Below are 17,753 nucleotides of genomic sequence, written 5' to 3' on the forward strand. Positions count from 1 at the left end.
TGCTGCTGCCCTTTGGCTACAGCCTTATCTCTCTCTAACATGACACCACTGATCTCAGATAAGTTTAAACAATAATAACGAGTGCAGTTTGTGCTAGGTGGGTTATCTGACAGAGCACACTGAGAGGGTTACAGTTGAATTGTAATCCAACTGTTCTGCCACTATAGCTGCTGTTATTAGGACATAAAACATGATAGTTTTATGTTTTAGCACAGAGGTCTTTCTAGTACACAATTTAGTGAACACTTTTATAGTAAGGACTTCCAAGAAAAACTTGAGTGTCAAAGTGTGTAAGCTTATAAAGGAAGACTTTATGGTTTTAATATAAGATTACATTAGATTGTAATTTTTAAAAACAATATATTTCTTCCTGGTTATTTTATTTCTGAATGTTTCAAATATATTTTCAGAAATAATGTTGTCTCCATATGTACACACAATTGCATTCACATCACCTGGAGCTGATCATGTTTGGTTTAATGGATGGATTCCATTAAAATGTGGAACATTTTTTATTGATATCTTTCAATTTCCACTTGATTTTATATGAGAACAGTGGTTTTTTATGGGAGTATGTAAGTCCCATTCCTATTAACAATGTGTGTTCACGTTGTTCCAGAGAACGAAATAAATGTTTCGTTATAATGTATATATATATTTTTTTAATTTCACCCATGTATTTAAAACAGTTTCAGGCCTCGCAAAAAACTGAACTAAATTCTATAAATAATTAAAAGTTTCAGTTTCAGTAACCTGGATTTAAAACACACACGCACGTCAGCCTTTGAAGTCGTACGACTCAATTACATGAATCAGCACGGTTATACCTTTAAGTACCCCCTCCCTTCACTTCAGGCTTTACTATCTGCGGTTGCGCGTAAGCCCTCATTGGCTGTTGCTGATAATCGGTCAACAAGAGGACCGGAGGGATACAGGAGGGCACAGGGCAGCATGTTTACAGCTGCTTATGCCCGTAATTAGTTGCCCGGCACAACCGAGTCGCTTTATGAGGTTATTTAAAAAAAATAATTATTTAGTTTTTTTTGCTGCTTTGGTTTTTTGGAGACACTGAGCTCTTGTGAGTGCCGTCGATAATGCTTTTGTGTCGCACAGCAGCGGCTCTGGATCTGGCTTTCAAGTCACCGGGTTCGTCTCTGCTGCGAGCCAAAGCAAGCAGACTGAAGGATGTTACTTTGACGCTGCGCACGGACCACTCGTTTCAGCGACACCGGTTTTTCTGCGCATCCGTCAGGCGTGTCTATCTGCCCTCCGTGCACCTGGGTAAACAGCACCCGGAACTCATCCAGAACTGGGACACATCGTCTACGTTTGTAACCAGCACGGACTGGGCGCATTTGGACCGGGTGGCCGCTGTAGCTGTACGCTGTGAAGGCGCTGAATGTACAATCTTCAGGCAGCCGCTGGTTTTCACACACGGGCGCCCAAACAGCAGGGGGGACCCGGCGGGTAATGTTTTGTTTACGGGTAACTGGGACGTTTCCAGTCGCCGCTGCTCCACCAGGACCATGCAGACCAGATCTTCATCGACACAGGCTGCCACTAAGAAGAACGAGCAGACTGACGACGACAAAGGGGTAATTTCAACCTTCAACACGAGCACAGCACGTTATAGAGATCAACCGGTGAGCACACCGTCCGGGCCTTTATCACCCACAAGCAACAGATTCGAAACATGTTTATGAATTATGCAAAACAGCAGACGAGCTGCTTTTCTTTTTGCATAACAGCCCTCGTGTGAGCGAGCCTGCTTGTTATACAACACTACACGACGCGAACAGCTATGTGGGCCGCCTGCCTTTGCAGTGAATCCACGGTGGTGCATGTATAATTGACATGACTTCGACAAACCTGTACTCGAAGCAGCACGTGTCATTTTCAGAGCATGTTGGATCACACTTTGCAGTGTCAACAGCGAGCGTGCTCCCACGGTGTGTGAGTGGCGCTGAGTCACTCTCACCAAACATCTGAGCACTTTTAAACTTCGCCTTGCGCGTGCTCTCGGTGGGTGGTTGTGTGAGTCAGCATCTGTGATGCTAAAAGAGCTGAAGGTGTGTGGGCACAGGTCAGGTTATTACCGTGCGCTGTGTAACAGGTCACGCTGGATTACATTACCATCATTTTTAGGTGACTCAGTAGCACATGGACACACCTACAGTGAGCACGCCAAGATCTCAAGAACATGCTGCCTTGCTTTTTACCTTGTTCAACATCTCACTAGTTTGTTAGAAGAGCAGCAAACAAACGCATGCAAGGATCTGTCCTGATAAAGAATCATTTATCAGTTTAAGGTTCTCATATATGAGAATTTGTTTTTGGACAGATTTAAATGATTTTTCTTCTCTTTGACTTTTTAGTTTAAAAACTTAAACAGTTAGTTGAGGCTGACAAATGGATTAGATTTGATGCAGCGTTTAATACTGTTATTCCTTTAACTCAGAAATAGGCTCTCAGAGCCTGATGTTTTTCAAAATCTGATACCTATATTACCCACAATGCAACTCAACAGTAAACAGGCTTTCATAGGTGGAAAAATGATAGCAGACTAACAGGAATGGACTACAGGGCTTTGGGAACCCTGCATGGATGATAATTTTTCATGTAGCTCTCTGTGGAGTCAAGTCATTTCACATTTAAAGCAACGCTCCCTAAGACATGTAAACGGCTGTATAAACTGGAGTTCCCTAAATGAAACCATAAATTAAACAAGGATGGTTAAATGAAACACACACACCTACAGGAACCTGCTTGAGTGTAACTTTGTTTCAAGGACACCTAGAAGGCACTTTCTGGGTTCTACTTCAGTCTCTAATGAGAGAGAGTTCCTGTTTTACTGTTTCTCTCCTGCTGTATGGTGTGTATGGTTTTAGTGATGTTGTTTTAAAGTGTCACATCCAAAAGATGAAATAAGGTTATTATGTTGATAATGTCCACGTTAATATCATAATTGTTTTTTGTAGGCTTTTGCATGAGTAAGCGAGTCATTCTGTGACTCCCAATCCAATTTTGTCAGGGCTAATTAATTTAGTACTAAAGATAATTAGTACTAATAAGACTACTTCCAGTAGAAGATAGTATTGCAATACAGTGATTTTGCAATACAATACTTGATACATTGCACTGTTAAAATCTATCATATTGAACAATATCTGTGGAACAGAGAGGAAAAATAACCCTCAAAAGGCAGAAAGAATTCTTCCAGAAGTGCATTTGTGAGGCAACTTTTATTGTGATTTGGGGCTATACAAATAAAACTGAAGAAAATTGGAAAAAAGAATTGTGAATCAGCCAGACACCAATGCTGGTAGTCCTGGCTTGCAGTCTCTGCTCTAATTCACCCCAAAGGTGTTCTGTCGGGTTAAGGCCAGTCAAGTTCTTCTACAGCAAACCCATTCAGCCATGTCTTTAGGGACCTTGATTTATGCACTGGTGCGCAGTCATGTTGGAACATCGGCCGGGGGGGGGGGTCATCCCCAAACTGTTCACACAAAGTTGGGAGCATGAAATTGTCCAAAAAGTCTTGCTATTCTGAAGCATTAAGAGTTCCTTTCACTGGAGCTAAGGGGCCGAGCCCAACTCCTGAAAAACAAGCCCACTCCATAATCCCCCCTCCACCAAACTTTACACTTGGCACAATGCACTTAGACAAGTACTGGTTTCCTGGCAACCATCAAACCCAGACTCGTCCATTGGATTGCCAGACGGAGAGGTGTGTTTCGTCACCTCCAGAAAACATGGTGATGGTGTGTTTTACACTACTTTATCCAATGCTTTGCACCATGCTTGGTGATGTAAGGCTTGGATGCAGCTGGTCGACCATGAAGCTCTTTATACTCTGTTCTTGAGCTAATCTGAAGGCCAAATGAAGTCTGGAGCGATCGACTCTGAAGAAAGTTGGCGATCGCTGTGCACTGTGCACCTTAGCACCTGCTGACCCTGCTCTGTGATTTTTACCACGTTGCAGCCGAGTTGCTAATGTTCCCAACATTCCCCATCATTTCCACTCCGTTATAATACCACTAACAGTTGACTGTGGAATATTTAATAGTAAGGAACTCTCACAACTGGACTTGCACAGGTGGCATGCTATCACGGTACCATGGCACAACATCACCAGATCGTAAGATCCTTATACAAATGTTTGTAGAAGCAGTCTGCATGAGTAGGTGCTTCATGAGTCTTCTACACCTGGGGCTAAGGAATTGATTGGAACACCTGGATTCAATGATTTGGATGGTTGTGAATATTTTTGGCAATACAGTGTATAAAGCCAGCTCACGGATTTGAGTTTTCTCTCCTTGACTGCGATTTAGGTGGCTTCCTTTCTCTTTAACCCTCCTTCATTTACTTCGTAAGCACCAAAATGAGTCACAAAGCAGGGACTGAACCCCTTTAGAGTGTTGTAATAAAATAGCCTATCAATTACCTAAAGGAACCGATGTGACATATTGATTGACTGTTTTGACCCAGCCAAAGTTTTGCACAGTTATGGTCACAGACACACTTGCTAATGTGAGACGAGATGCATTAAAAGCTAAAGATGCATTTTCAGTATGTATTAAAACATTTCCATAGAAATTGTGGCAGTGTAGTATTCGTCAGTTTTTATGGCCACAATAATCGTGTTGTGAGAATCTGACAGCCCTGTGCATTGCATGTGAGTGTGTCTTTGTCCTTGCTTGCATGTCACATGTGTTTTCATGCCTCTGAAAAGCTGTTATCAGACACAGCAGTCCCACTGTTCCCCTCCTATACACCCTCCCTGGCACAACTCCCTTTAGCTGCTCGCTCACATGACCCTCCCACAGCGTTGCCTTCCTTTACTTTTAGCTTGGCCTTTCTCGCCTCTGAAAAGCAAAGGCCTGCTCCCTCACCCACCCCGGACTCTGCCATTGTCCATTGTTGGCAGCCCGGTGAATGTATTGCCAAGAGTGTGGCTTCATCCAGGAGCTTAGGCCAAAATTTAGCAAGACAAATTGTAGCCAAGAGAAAAGATAAGCCTGTTTTTCCCCTCATCTTCCCTTCTTCACCATTGTTACTGCCTTCTTGATTAAGTGGCTGACTAAAACCCACAAAGAGAGTCTGCAAGCGTAGTCTCAATGCAGCCTAAAAAGCAGAAAGGGACATGAATGGAAGTTACTGTATGTAAGGCTAAATGTCACACATAGCAATGAATGGCCTTCCGTTGCCTCTAACGGTCCTAATTTTTAAAAACAACCAAACATGTCACATTTGCAGATGTCTCAAAGACCGTTCTCACTTCATATAAAAGCACACACATCCACATCCCTGCAGGATTTACTTTAGATTGTTGCTTAGCTGCTAACTGGACAGCTAGCTACATAAACACGTCAAGCTTAGTGGCACAATAAGCAGTCTTTTTTGAACATGGTGAAAAAATAGCTGAATGCACCCGGGAGGTATTTCCTGTTGTGTGTGTGTGTTTCTCCAGAGGAAGATCAAGTTTCCTCTTCAGCAGAGAAGATATTTGAGTAACCACTGGTCACAATAGCCCCAAGTCATCTAATACTAAGCTGCTCCATTTAGTCTCCCATTTAGTCCAGTATAAATAGGGAGAAAATACTTTAAATTAGAAGAGATTTTTTTTTAATAATGTATGCATTATGATAACAGGGTGTGCAACAGTCATAATAGTTTCTTAGACAGCTTTTGGCTTCAGGGTGTGCCTTTTAAAAACGTTAAAGCTGTGAAAGTCAGCTGTTCTTTATTATTCCAACAAGGAGTCCCAGCCTTCATGCAACTCTTGTCTTTGTTTTGTGGAGCAGTGCTGTCACTCAGACAAATGCATTCAGATGATTGATAATTTTAGTATTCTACTTAAACTTACAGTATAGCATTCTGGGTAATGTACAGGGCTCATGGTAACGCAGTAAGTAGTTCTAAAGACCAAGATGCTTTTACATGGAATTATTTGTAACTGTTACAGCAAACAAGACACTTATTTTTCTTATTTTAGTTTTTTACTCAAATCCGTTCTATCAATGTGTTATTAAAGCCTCATGAGTTTTCTGTGTGGAGAGAAAAGTAGGTTGACACAGATTCTCTGTGTAAACACACCTGTATCATTACATGTCTGAACAAATAGTCGAAAGTGGAAAAAGCGTGCCATGCTCAGAGGATTATGTTTCTGATTAAATGGACAACTTGGTCGTTGATTTCTAATTTCATGCAGGTTTCAGTTTTGAGTCCTGATGTTTCGATATGACGACGGCTGTAAATGAAACAAACCAATACTGTAATATACGCATATATAAGATGTTTAATACAAGGTATGGCTTCCTCTAGAACAGTGTTTCCCAACCACTGTGCCGCGGCACATAGGTGGGCCGTGGAAGATTATCTGGTTCCACCCGATTAGTACTCTAAGCCAGCGGTCCCCAACCTTTTTTGCGCTATGTCAGTTTGCACGGACCAGCCTTTTGTCGCGGATAAATACAACAAAATAAAACCAGAAAAAAAAAAAAAGATTTATTGATTTATTCATCAAAGATCCAGGGAAACTGAGTTAACAATAAAAACTATAAGAAAATGACAATAAAAAAACGATTCAAAACCTTGAAAACCATAAATTTCACACCCGAGCCTCAACTCTTGTGGCCTGGTACCAAATGACTCATGGACCAGTACCGGTCCGTAGCCCGGTGGTTGGGGACCGCTGCTCTAAGCGATCAGCGTGAGTAACGGGAAAGATAATTACATTCTCTTCCACTAGAGAGCAGTACAACTACCTGCTATAATTAAATGGGTGAGTGAGAGAGACACTGCAGCAATAAATATTTGAAAAGGAAAAAGTAGTAAGTCTGACCTGGGTCCTGGAGAAAATTCCGACCCAGTTTAAGGACCTAGCATGAGTAGTAGTCAGAAGAAAGCAAACAAGGCATACTGGGGACAATCCGAACTAATTCCACTATGCTGTGTGGGGAAAAATTAACAATATGCTTTTTGTGACATTTTTGTTTGGTGGTGTGCCGTGTGATTTTTCTAATGTGAAATAAGTGCTGTGGCTCTAAAAGGTTGGGAAACACTGCTCTAGTAAACCATCTCCACATGGACTGCACCAGTGCCTGTATCTGTTGTGGAGGAGTTGCACTCCAATGCTGAAAGAGTGCAGTGGTCATGGTTTGTGGCTGCATCTGATGAACGTGTCATCGCAGCATGTCTGGGACTATATGCTGGTCAGCGAAGTGTCTGGATATACTCCTGATCCAGAAAGGCCCGGGCCACTCTTGCAGTGTGGGCTCGGGCATAGTCCTCAAACAACTGCAGGTTGGGGAGCTGCCACAAGAATGGCACAAATACAGTTTAAGGCATTCTCTGGATTTCTGTTCCATCAGATATCCACCAAGAACACTGTGATCTCATGGATATGCAAAGCTGCAGCAACAGCTCAGAGATGCTCGCAAACAGCCGGGCCTTGGTGGTAGCACTGGTGACAGTGTTGTGCATATTCTGGGCTTTTGTGCTTTGATTTCACTGGCTTAAGATTTCAGTAAACTGAACCATTTCTCAGGTGTGTAAGTGAGTTCATTTGTGTTCAGTAAACACATTCACACAATCCATTTACTAAAAGCTGAAAACTACTCGCAGATTTTATTTATTTTAATATATACTTTTTAAAAGAAAGCTTTTTTCTATAGATTCAAATTATGTATTAAAATTAATTCAAAATAAAGGTTGAAAACTTATTTCACAACACGAAACTTTTTGACCATCTGTTGAAGCTCTTACTGAGATAAAACCGTTACGGCCTTAGCCATAAGGCCAGATGGAGGGTTGTTTATTTACATACTGTTTCCAAATGCAGGCGTTCTCAAGTGTCCGCCGTCGCTGCTCTGCTGCAGTCTGCCGTCCGCTGTGGCCTGAATGTCGTTATTGTGTGTTGCAGTTTACTAATCTGCTTCACACACACTGAGTGACCTGCCTGCTCCCTGTTACGTGTCGGGCAGCTGGACTGTGTCTGGTGCTTGTTCATCTTGGAGTGGTGCGTGTCTGGGCTCACAAACGCAGCCCGACGTGTGTGAGAGGCTCTTTGTGTAGCACAAAGTGACTGACATTAAGTGTGTGAGAGGGAGAGTGATAATGTGATTCACTTAAACAACGCAGACGCAGCAGCCTGTGTTTAATCAGCTGACTCGGCTGCTCCTTGAATAGGAGGGTCATAAAAATCGTCTTTGTTTGACCAGCTTGCTCCACATTATAATAGTACTTTCGTTTCTATATCTGTCCTAACAAAACAAATATGGCATTTCAACATCATTTCCAAGATACGACTGTTTGTGCAGAGTTCAGGCTCACTAAGGAAAGTTATTTTGATGTATTTACAGTAACCTTTCACCTGGATGCTTTGAACGTTGCAATAAGACCAGCATGTTAAAACCAGGCACTACAACCACAGCTCCCGGTAGCTAACCAGCTAAGCAACATTACTCTGTAATTACATACACAAGTTAAACGTGCTGACAGCACAACAGCAATGGTGGAAAGATGGAGGTGATGTTGTGTAGTTGTATTGTGTTCTTTCTTCCTTTTATTTTTGTTTTTATGGATTTGGCTTCCAAACTTTTACACACCTGTTTAGTAAAGCAGTTCAGTTATCTGCAGATACTGTGTATAGATCCACAGCACTAGTCAATTCCACAGTTCCATGTGTTGCCAGTGATTGTGCTCTTTGGCTTTGTTGTGCTTGATGTCATAATACTCATGTCAAAGTGATCTGCAGTTGTATTTGAATGGAAAATGAAACTTCATTTTAATTCATGGCAAGCGTCTTCTCTTTTTTGCCTTGCAGTCACTCTTTGTTGTTGCTTCCTATAGCAACAGAGATGGTATCAGAGTCCATCCTCCTGTCTCATTTTATGCATCTCATGTTTTTGTACAGGATGTTCAGACTTTAAAGGAGGCTTCTACTATGTCATCGGAAAAGAGCCTGGAGGACAGAGAGCCAGAGGGAGGGAAACCCAGCAAAACCCAGCAGCTTAAGAAAGTCTTCAAGGAATATGGAGCAGTGGGAGTTTCCTTTCACATCGGGATCTCTCTTATGTCTCTGGGAATGTTCTACATGCTAGTATCCAGGTAACAAAATGTCCGGTCACTGCACGAGGCATTGGCGTTTACATTTAACATTTACAGAGATGAGGTCAAAGACTGATAAAATTGACTTACAAGTGGAAGTTTAAGTCACCTCATATACTTAAAACAGTTTTACACCTTTGAGAAAATCTACAAAGAATACCTCAACACTTTTAAAGTGATCTGTTTTTCCCTTCTTACTGATGCCTAAGCAAAGGGAGCTACTATGTTTCAATCTATGATGAAAGTATCCCATTACAGCCATATTTTAGAGTCTAAAAGACATTTACTATTCTAAAGAAAAGGCAGAGACAGTTTTGACATTTCTCCAAAAAACAATTCTCAACAATTAATCACAAAAATGTAACAATGTCATGTAGTAGCGACACTAAAATCTGATGTGGGGCAAAAAAAATGAACATCTTGTTTCATTGCTCGACAGTAATGGGTCCTCAAAGAATAGAGTCTTTGTAGATGCACCAAACACTAAACAGATTTATGGAGAAGTCTTTATACTAGAGGATTTTCTGCTTTCTATTGACTGTGAAACATCAGTCCTCATTGATCCACAGCTGAATACCACATTTTCTGAAATCCTCTCACAGCCATTTGGGACAATGTAGGAAATCATTAACTGAAGCGAAAACAGTTTTTTTTTTTTTATGTGCTTTTGCAATGAGGAACATAGATTGGCAGTAAACGGGACCTATTCATGAGAGAATAGCAAAGTATAGACAGTCAGCCTTATTACATTGGCCCTGCAGACAAATTCATGCTCAAGTTTAATTTACTCATCTTTGTTGTTGTGACACTTGCAAAATATAAAGTCCTTGCATTCTATCTGTTGATGGTCATAGACGGTTAAAAGTCAAACAGCACAACACACCCCTACTTTATCAGCTCAAACAATTTTCTGTCTGGCCAGATGCCAGAGGCACGAATATCAGAGAGGCCTGACAGATATAATCTGAGAGCTTGGAGATTTCCTTCTGTAGCTGATAATGACCCTTGAACTGAAAAATGACTCTGCAACTGTTGTGCATTATCACTGTGCAGCCACAGCGCTCAGGCATGTGGTGTGCTAATACAGGGCTGTGTGCTGAGCACACAGCAGCCAGAGTGCAGACAGATCACTATATATAGCTGACTCAAACTTTCAAAGTTTAATAGGGTGGTGACTGTGTGCTGTAATGACTGACTCACGTTGGCACATGCTTTGCACATTTGCTTCCCAAAGTAGGTCAGGTCAAAATTGCAAAACTATATCAAAACTTTTCTCATTAAGGCAGTGGTGCGTGTAGCCTTTTAAAGGCAGATCAGAAGTCATGTGCTAATAGCTTCAAGTTAAGAAAACGTGAAGTTAAAAAAACAAAAACAATAAATTCTCTATTGTAAACAGTCCCCCCCCTAGTGGAGATCAAGATGAATTACAACTTTATGCAACAGGCAATGAGGAAACCAGTTTTAAAAAGATGTTACATCATTATTTCTGGTCTATGCTAATTCACTACTAATGCTGCAGCAGAAAATCCTAATATAGTTTTTATTTATGTATTTAATTATATTTTAATTCATTTTTACATTGAAAAATCAATCACATAAATCACGTCATTCTTTCTTTATTTAAAGGATTATGACGATAATGCAAATGTATTTTTGGCTCTGTGCACAAATCAAACAATCAAGATGTGTGATTGAAGTACAAACCCTCAGCTTTAATTGTAGGGCTGCTTCTTACTTTGAAATGGTCAAAAGTAATCGGACAGTTTGCTGATGAGCAGTTTCATAGCCAGCTTTCATAGAGAGCTTGTTCCTCCATTGTTGGTGTACTATTTGATAGCTATCAACTAATATATAGGCTATTAATTTAAATACTGTTAAATTGCATTTGGTAGCTACTCACATAATCAAAATCTAAGTAAACCTCTCAGACAGAGCCAAAATATTAGATTGATCAAATCAGCAATCATGTGCATTCTTAAATAGAAACAATGCAACGGCCAGCAACACTGAAAGTCCTGCAACCATAAAAGACAACCAAAGTGGATGATTTTGGAATTAAAGGTTAGTCAAGGTTAAAGTAGTTTTTGAACCCCCAAAATGTGGGACTGTGTATAAAAAATGGCTTAAATACTTAAACAGTTAATGCAATATTTTGGTAAAAATCACAATATTAAAGCTTAAAGTCTAATTGGTTCAATCATTTTCAATTTTATTTATATAGCGCCAAATCACAGCACCTGTCGCATCAAGGCGCTTTATATTGTAAGGTAAAGACAGAAACAAAACAAAAACACAGAGAAAAAGCAAAAAACCCAACAACTACAAGCAAGCTCTTGGTGACAGTGGGAAGGGAAAACTCCCTTTTAACAAGAATAAACCTCTGGCAGAAGCAGACTCAGGGAGAGGCAGCCATCTGCTGCGACACGGTGGGAGGGAGACGGGACTGACTTAAAATCCATTTGTAGTGTTTTGCAGAGGCACACATACAAAGAGTACTGTGGACCTAACTGTATATATACACACAAACACCTTCTGGTCCCAACTTACAGATTTCCTGTTATTTGTGTTCCCAGTGGGATCGACATGACTGCCATATTGTGCAAACTGGGCTTCAGCGAGGCGTTCGTTCAGTCCAAGATGGCCGCTGGAACCAGCACATTCGTCCTGGCCTACGCCATTCACAAGCTCTTCGCTCCTGTTCGCATCAGCATCACTCTGGTGTCTGTGCCTCTAATTGTGCGCTACTTCAGAAAGACTGGACTCTTCAAACCTCCCACACCTGCACCCTGATGCCCCTCCTCTGCTGCCTCATTGAGTAACAAACATCTTTAATGGCCTAATGCCTGTAAATCTTTATTCATCTGGCTTCAAACTGAAACACCTTCACATTTGTGAATTCGGGTTCCCTCATCATTTATCGCTGTAACAGATCGAAGTGATCAAATGCTTTACTGTGGTTTGAAGTCTTTGGCTCATCAAACATAAGGACTTAAATGTATCAAATATTTATTTGAAATCAGAAGAGTGAACAGGGATTGTTATTTTTTTTAAAACTGTCAGATTAAGCTAATCTCTCCTGCACCGTTCTCCAGCAGCTGACTCGGCCATGTTCTGGTGTTCTGCTTGCAACCCTCTCTGCTCAGCTTTACCTTTCTTCTCACCTTACTTTTTAGTCCTCCTCTTACGTTTTGCCGTTTGCCTTCTATCTCTCTTGGCATCCATTTCTGATCCCTTCCGTCTTTCTGGAGGCTTTGTTCCTTTCTTACAGTTTCCCCCCAAATACAAGAACAGAAGCAGTAACTGCAACGTCACTAATACGAGTGAAGCTCATTGCAAACTTTGGATGAAGAATGTTGAATCATTTGTTTTTCCTGATTTGAGTATTTAATTAAAGAGAATTTCTTTTATATTTAGGTTGTTTTGTGTTGTTGTTGAACAATACCACATCACCTTCACACATATCATCTTACCATATCCTTTGGCAGCTCTGTTCATATTTAAACAGAACAATGAGCAGAGAGAACTGTAGTGCTGTAGTGCTACTGAGTGCAGTTGGATTATATAACCTCTAATTTACAGTTGCTTTCTTATTTAGAGCCCTAATGTGAAATTTCCAGCACTGAAAGCTGTTTTCTTCCCGTGCCATGGCATGGTTGGCTGTTCACAAGAATGCCATGAGGGATGCTGGACTGGATTGACCAACAGGAAGCAATGCAAAAACCAGAGTACCAATTGTAAAAAGTAATAACCATAATAACACAAAGTTTGAGCTCAATCTGCCAAATGAACAGAGACAGCTCCTTGTACACCACCTTTACCCTCGGATGAGTCTCGCATGTCTCACTGGCTTTGCTGATGTTCAAATCTAATCCCTTTGTAATTATGAACACTTTTGATTAATAACTAATTTTATTAGAGCTGTTTTGTAATTTGGAAATCAAGATCCCAGAATTCAAGGTGTTTTAAGTCGAGTGTCTCCAGTCTGTGATGATCTGGGCTTCCACGTCTTCTGATGGTGATGGTCTTCAAAATAGTTTGCTGATCATCTATTGTTGTGTCTGCCCACTCACCTGACCTGAACCCCACAGAGACTCTTGGGAGTATTGTTAAAAGGAAGATGAGAAACCCAAACAAAGGAAAACTCACTCTGAAGCTGAAGGGTCCTGTGAAGAAACTTGGGCTTCAAAAACCCCTCAGCACCGATCGCCTCCATGCCACACCACACTGACGCAGTAATTCATGGTTAGAGAGATGAGGTGCAGATCATCCATTACTCACCAACATTGAAGAGCACAAAAAAACCAAAACAATGATGTCCACAGGGGAGACATAGTTCCAGCTGCAGCTTTTCTACACTGCTACCAAGTGTCTCAAGAGTACTTAGGCAACACACCAAGGTCAGAATCTTCAAAATTCAGCGGTGCTCTATGGAAGGAGAAAAAGAGGCAGGCCAATGAATAGAGGGTGAAGAGACACCGAGATGTAAAAGTACAAACTGACCTCTTTGCCAGACCATTGTATGGTTAAATATTAAATACTAAACTAAACCAGTAAAGTTAGCACACAGCTTGCCTAATAATCTTTAACATTAAACAAATACTACAGAAAAAGCAAGGACTTTTAAATAAATATCTCCTCACATGGTCAACGATCTATAACATAAAACGATGTTCTTATTCCAAAACATCCTCATTTACACTTGGAACCTTTAAAAGATGGTGAGCATGCCCGGGGGCTCTGTTGGCCTAACAGCCTCAGGGAGACAACACACAGGTAAGAAACACAGTCTTGCACTTTTAATGTTTCTAAACATTTCCCCAGGTAAAAGCTAAAAGTATTGTATTCTGTTGGCCAAACCAAACTTTCCATACTAATCTATATTTGTGTTCCTAGAGCAGACCTCCTGCAGAACCAGCTACAAAGCTACTTACAGGGAAACGCCTACAGAAAACTTCAGTCATTTAAACATGACAAATCTCTTTGCATGAGTGTGCGAAGCCTGATCATCTAATGAATGAAGAGGAGCGTCATTACATATTTGTTGTATTGCTAATGATTGTTTTGAGACCACATTCTTGAATGTAATCCCTCTTTCGCTCTCCTGTTTATCTGCCATTCAGCACGAGCTTGCTCAAACATGACTGGACTACTGCAGGACTTCAAACAGAAACCAGAAAATTACCTGCACAAAAAGTCTGTTTATTTTTAAAGATTTAGAGACTTTATAGAGATTATTGAAGGTTCCAGTAGAAGCAAAGTATTTCATAATGATAAAGTTTCTAAAAGGAAACATTTAAAACAAATTATAAGGTATGCTGCAGAAAATAGATGAGTGCAGAAAATATAAAGTAGCATTTTCAGATTTACCTGTTAACTCTTATTTAACTGCATTTGTTTTTAAAGCTAAGAGAAAGAGAAAATATTGCAATTTTTGCACTTCTTGTTTCAGCCACACTGGGGAGCTCCTGAACTACAAATACAGTGCTACACCCAACTGTTCTCAGTTTGCACTCTTAAAGTCTTTAACATAGTTCCCAGCACTATATCACCATGAAGCAGCGTCGCTCTCATGCTGATCGCAGATAAGATGCCACAAAATGCCGCACATTGGTGTCTAAAGTCAGTGAGAAAAAGGTCAAAAATGGTTTCATAACTGCAACATCTTTGAATGCAGCAGTCTTTACGGTGTGCTACGTGTTTCTTAAGGGGTTAGGTCAATCACACACTGACCAATTTTTCTCCTGATAAGAACTCGTTATTCCCGGCTCTGTTTTATCACAGCGGGTCTGGACCCATCTCCCTCCACTCGCCTTCCTTGAAGGTTTGATGGGTCAGCCAGCACAGCAAGCAAGCCTCAGCTGGTGCGGTGTCCCTGAAGAGCAGCAATGTATTGAATGGTAGCTGCCTTGAACAAGACCTCATCTTTTCTGTGTGTGTGTGTGTGCGCGTGCGTGTGTGTTTCTTGGCCCGGTAAATAATTCAGCCAGGAGAGTTGTATAAGGAGAACTAAGAGTGCACAGTGGTCTGTGCCAGATATCAACCTCGGTTTTTCAGGAATAGGAGCTTTGGCAGCACTCTGACACAAACTTCTACAAACTGATCTCACACACACAGATACACACAGAGGAAGAAGGAGAAGTCGAGGCCTCATTAGCCATGATGAGGACAGGGAGCTGCCATCGCCTCTCCATCCCCTGCATGTCCCCCATGGCTAGGAACAAATTGGTGACAGCGCTTCCAGCCACTCTGTCTGGCTACCTGTGAGGCACTGAGCTCTGTCAGCTTCCTCTTCTTCCTCACTCATGTGCATTTGTATATATGTGTGTGTGTGTGTGGACACAAGACATGTATGAGAGAAAGAGGAGCTTGAAGATTAGGTCCTTGGTTACGCTCTGTGTCACCTTTTGCTCGGCCCAGAACTGAGTCGTGATACGAGCGAACACTTCATCTGTGCTTGGCCTCGGCTTTGATGAAGGGCCCCCCCTCCCTCTGCAGGGGAGGTTCAAGGGGGTTCGTATCCCTGCCTCGGCTCCCGACTTGTGCCCGCTGCACCTTTTATTAAAGTCAGATTCACCGTCAGTGCCACTGTCACAGCAGCACAAAGAGTGAATCCATTACGTTTGTGTACCCGAGCTGCTCTTCGACAACAGTTGGAAGGCGTGCCTGCATTTGTGTAGTAGCTGCAAAGTGCTGATGCATGCAGTTATATATAAACATATGGCAAAGTGCATATTCTGTCTCTCATGAATGCACACACACGCACACTCTTAAGCTCACTTCCTGACAAGCTGACTTTTCTTCCCTTTTGCATCTTTTATTTAATTCTTATTTTTATTTCACAGTTTCCTCTCCATCATTTTCTTCACTTGCTCATTATCTCTCCTTATTACCTTCCCTCCACTGTCTCCCCAACTCCTGACCTGTTCAGTGTACTCGTTACCCCTTCACAGTGTTGGCGTCTAGACGGAGAGGCACCTGCTCTGTCAGATTCACAGGTTCAAAGGCATCCTATGAATTTCTTTACAGAGAGGGCTGGCATGAGGTTTCAAGGAGCATGCAATCATACAAACACACACACTGCATACACAAACACACTTATTCTTTTCTCCTCGCCTACTCACTGCTCTTCTTCTCCCTCCTTTAACCTTTTTTTTTGGCCACTCCTCTCTTTCTTCCCCACTCCTCACGCTCCCCTTTTTCGTTTGCCCTCTTTTTTCCCCTCCCCTCTCTCCGTCTCTCCTCTCCTGTCTCGGAGTTAAGTTTAGCAGATGCACCTGATGGCAGCACCATCCTGGAGCACCTGTCAGCTGTCTGCCTTCATCACCGCTCCTCTGCTGCCACAGAGGCCACAGGGAAGTAAACCTGGAGACAGTTGCTACTATCAACAGCTGCATCTTATTATTTTAAACACCGGTGCCAGTCAGTTTCCACCAGAGATGTGCACATTTATTTGGTGTGTGCGCTCCGCCTCCCCCTCGTTCTTGTTGCTCCTCCGGATTCAGAAGCTCAGCTGCTAAATGCGAGCAATTATAATTGAACGCACAGAGAGGGGGGGGGATGGAGACTGAGAGGCAGTTTATCTAACCTGTGACAGAGAGGAGGAGGGAGAGGAGGCGGGCAGCAGGCATAAGTTGTTAAAGTATTTTTGGCAGGTGTGGATTATGCTTTTGACTGTCAGTAACTGTAACTTAGACAAGTGACAGGCAGTGTGCTAACAGGCAGCGGGGTCAGCCAGTCTGAGCTGTGTTAATGGCACACTTCAGAGTACTAGATGCCGTTTACAGAGACACGTAATGACACTGATTCTTCATCCTTTCTCGGGTCCAATTAACACCACAGCTCCCTTTTCCATAAAAACGTGGGCTGCAGTGAGTGTGTGGCGGATTCACAACAGACCGAATGAACAAAATGACAGAACAAGATGACTTTGGGTGCATCTGAGATTAGTGGGAGTGTACGATTGATGATCACCGTCCACCAAGAAAAAAAAAAATACTGCTGCGTTTATCTGAATAAAAGAGTCCTATTATCTCAATGCATGCAACTTCATGTGTGTCCCAGTCCATAGTGATACCAGAGGTATCCCTATGTAACATGTATTATCCACACTTTAAATACTTAATATACTTTAGATTTACCATGCATTCATTTTCTTCTGAAAAGATTTGTTGCCTCAGAAGCTTATGACTTAAAACCCATTTAATCCCATCGGCAACAATTGTTGCCATTTTAACCCCCTATTAAATAACATTAAACATATTGTGTGTAGGGGAAGTCTAAGGAGTAAAATGCATGCGCCTATTTTGCAGGGAAAAACTTCGATGGCAGATTAAACTTTTACATCTGCTAATGTCCTTTTCATCAAAAATCTTATGATAATCTAAGATAACAGAGAAGTGGACAATAATGTCTTTGTAGACTTTCACTAAAGACTTTCTCTTGATGAATTCAGGTCAGTGGGACATAAAGTAAGTACATTTCAGTAAATAACACACCACAAAAGCTCCAACTTGTGCTAATTGTTGGAAAATATAAAGTAATTATATCCAGTAGAGTAAGTCTTCTTTTCCTTTTAGGGGTAAATCCAGCAGATTTTCTTCCTCCATCTCACCCTATCCTTATACATCCTCTTCTGTCACACC

At 41.6% G+C, this 17,753-nt stretch overlaps 1 protein-coding gene across 2 annotated transcripts; it reads left to right on the forward strand.

Moving 5' to 3' along the window:
- The first annotated feature begins 879 nt into the window (after positions 1-879).
- On the forward strand, positions 880-12,520 carry mims2 (mitochondrial inner membrane scaffold 2). Of its 2 annotated transcripts, none has more exons than XM_084929471.1 (3): positions 880-1,643; positions 8,918-9,111; positions 11,685-12,520. In XM_084929471.1, exons 1-3 carry the CDS (start codon positions 1,095-1,097, stop codon positions 11,899-11,901), a joined length of 960 nt encoding a protein of 319 aa, XP_084785597.1. In that variant the 5' UTR covers positions 880-1,094; the 3' UTR covers positions 11,902-12,520. The 2 variants fall into 2 exon arrangements, with proteins under 2 accessions (XP_084785597.1, XP_084785599.1); XM_084929473.1 differs by having other exon boundaries at positions 881-1,595.
- Positions 12,521-17,753: the final 5,233 nt, after the last annotated feature.

Source organism: Perissodus microlepis, chromosome 5 (genome assembly GCF_051167445.1).
Source record: "Perissodus microlepis isolate ML-2025 ecotype Zambia chromosome 5, ASM5116744v1, whole genome shotgun sequence".
NCBI lineage: Eukaryota > Metazoa > Chordata > Actinopteri > Cichliformes > Cichlidae > Perissodus > Perissodus microlepis.

Excerpts from the sequence above, each read along its gene's own strand:
- mims2 (XM_084929471.1), top strand. The coding sequence starts at position 1,095 with ATGCTTTTGTGTCGCACAGCAGCGGCTCTGGATCTGGCTTTCAAGTCA. Across the intron at positions 1,644-8,917 it reads CACGTTATAGAGATCAACCG|GATGTTCAGACTTTAAAGGA; the intron begins GTGAGCACACCG and ends GTTTTTGTACAG. Across the intron at positions 9,112-11,684 it reads TTCTACATGCTAGTATCCAG|TGGGATCGACATGACTGCCA; the intron begins GTAACAAAATGT and ends TTGTGTTCCCAG.